The 2,220-nt window shown below is 42.7% G+C and overlaps 1 protein-coding gene across 1 annotated transcript; it reads left to right on the top strand.

The window, feature by feature from the left end:
- The first annotated feature begins 35 nt into the window (after nt 1-35).
- LOC118748562 (zinc finger and SCAN domain-containing protein 12-like) lies at nt 36-2,220 on the top strand. Its single transcript, XM_036483090.1, has 5 exons — nt 36-342; nt 410-1,200; nt 1,260-1,552; nt 1,611-1,810; nt 1,876-2,220. The coding sequence occupies exons 1-5, from the start codon at nt 166-168 to the stop codon at nt 2,161-2,163; spliced, it is 1,749 nt and encodes a 582-aa protein (XP_036338983.1). The 5' UTR covers nt 36-165; the 3' UTR covers nt 2,164-2,220.

The raw sequence follows: 2,220 nt of genomic DNA, 5'->3' as shown, positions 1-2,220 counted from the left end.
AAAAAAAAGGGCGTGGTAAAATAAAGCGGCAACACTGCTCTCCATTCATTTGACTTTTCGTCGCAGTACGAGACTCGTATGCCAGGAAGAAGCAGAAAATAAAAGTTGTGTATTTTTATTCCCGACAATTGTTTATAAACAAATATTAGGGAAAATTTAGATGTAATGGTCCAAGCAGAGGAAGTGGTAAATAGTTGTCGCGTTTGCCGCAGTCCAAATCAGGATGCTGACTACGAATGCCTCTATGTGGTGCAAGTGGTAGAAGAAGATGGCGTTATGCATTCGCACACATGGCAGCTGACGACCACGGGCAAGTTGTACGAAGAAATGTTGGGCTTTCAGGTATGTAGGCTACATACAAATGATTTCGTTTTGCAATGAAAACGGTTACAACTACGCTCAAATTTAGATTGATGCATCAACCATGGAGCTCTACCCACAATACCTGTGCAATAGTTGTGATTTACAAATGCGGCTATTTCGTAAACTGACTATGAAAGCGCGACGTACACTAGAAGAGCTGGCAAAAATGTATCCTGATGCGGGTAATAAGGATGCAAATATGACACAGAATTGCGAGGAAATGTCACATCTAGCCATAGAAGCTAATCATGATACAATTATACTCGGAGAAGAATTTCTCGAAAATGGTTTACCCTCTATGACCAGTGACGAAAACGCTGTTATTCAGTCCATACTGAAAGATACAAATGTAGCGGAACACATGCCAAATGGCACAGAGTACGATAATGGACAAGCCTATGCGCCAATTACATTAGAACCGGAGACTTTTTCAAATGAAGTGGCGAACGCTGAATTAGTGCTTATGAAAGAGAAATCCAATGAAGTTCCAAACGAACTACAAGTGGTGGCTTTGGACGGCAATGAGGGGCTGTATTATACTGCTACCCCGGAGCTAGATACCCAGCCGCCACAGCATACGGATATTAAATCTTCAAGCGATACAAAAGAGATTGAGTTCGTGTCGCTTTTTGATGACAATTCGAGTCAAGGGCAACATGGGCTAAAACAGGAAGCAGTCGAATTTTTCGATGTGCATTACCTGGAAGATACGAACAGCGGTCTGCCAATAAATGCACTAGAGAGGCCAAAGCCTGAAGGCGGTGGCATAAGGCGTGCCCATGAATGCCAAGCATGCGGTTTGGAATTTTTGCGACGCACGGATTTTCTACAACACCGGTATGTTCAAATGCAGCACTTTCAGTCTATTATACTAAAACTTTTCTTTTCGATTCCAGCAAAACTGTGCATTCCAATAAATTTCCGTGTCCCTTCTGTTCCAAATTGCTACACACCAACGATGCATTGCGCGTGCATCTGCGTCTACATGGCGGCGAACCGGCCTATAAGTGTGATCTCTGCCAGCGTACATTCAATCAAAAAGTGCACTATCGCTATCACATGGATCGGCATAATAATGTACGCAATTTCAAGTGTACGGTTTGTGAGAAGGCCTTTCTGTCCAAGCACGACTTAACGGTGCATATGCGCACGCATACAGGTGAACGACCGTACGAATGCGAGATATGCGGTAAGCATTTGACGAAAATAGACTTGTGGCAATAAATTTATATATATTTTTTTTTCAGGCAAGGACTTTCTCATACTGCAACATCTCAAAATGCACCGTTACTCGCATACCAGCAAGTCATTCGAGTGTCCGGAATGCAAGCAGAAATTCATTTCGCCCTCGACCCTGCGCATTCACCAACATACCATACATACCAGTGAACGACGCTTCCAGTGCGAGTTCTGTGTAAAACGTTTTCGACGAAAACATCACTTGATCGTAAGCTGTTGTAAAAATCACGGTCGAATGCTTATTGATTAAACATATACATTACCTCCTTTTAGACCCATTACAAAGTACATCAAAAACCTGAATACAATACGAGTGGTTTGGAAGATTTGGTAGAAGAGGGCGAGTATAGCGAGACGGATGGCTATCAAATTGCGTCTGAGCAGATCCACGACGTCCAGCAGCTGACGATCGAAGACGATGGCGACTTTTTGGAAATCCACGAGGATGAACACATCGATGGTATTTTAATTGTGGACGATGAGGATGGCGATACGCAAGCCATCTATGGGACTGATTATGTGATAGGTGTGGCAGAGGAAAGCGCCGATATGGTATTTTAGAATGAGCAATCGAATTCGTTGTAATATTATAAATTAGGAATTGATGTTTTAAGCGAA

Source organism: Rhagoletis pomonella, unplaced genomic scaffold (genome assembly GCF_013731165.1).
Source record: "Rhagoletis pomonella isolate Grant_MI unplaced genomic scaffold, Rhpom_1.0 Rhpom_scaffold_00013, whole genome shotgun sequence".
Taxonomy (NCBI): domain Eukaryota; kingdom Metazoa; phylum Arthropoda; class Insecta; order Diptera; family Tephritidae; genus Rhagoletis; species Rhagoletis pomonella.
This window is presented reverse-complemented; position numbering and strand designations above follow the sequence as displayed.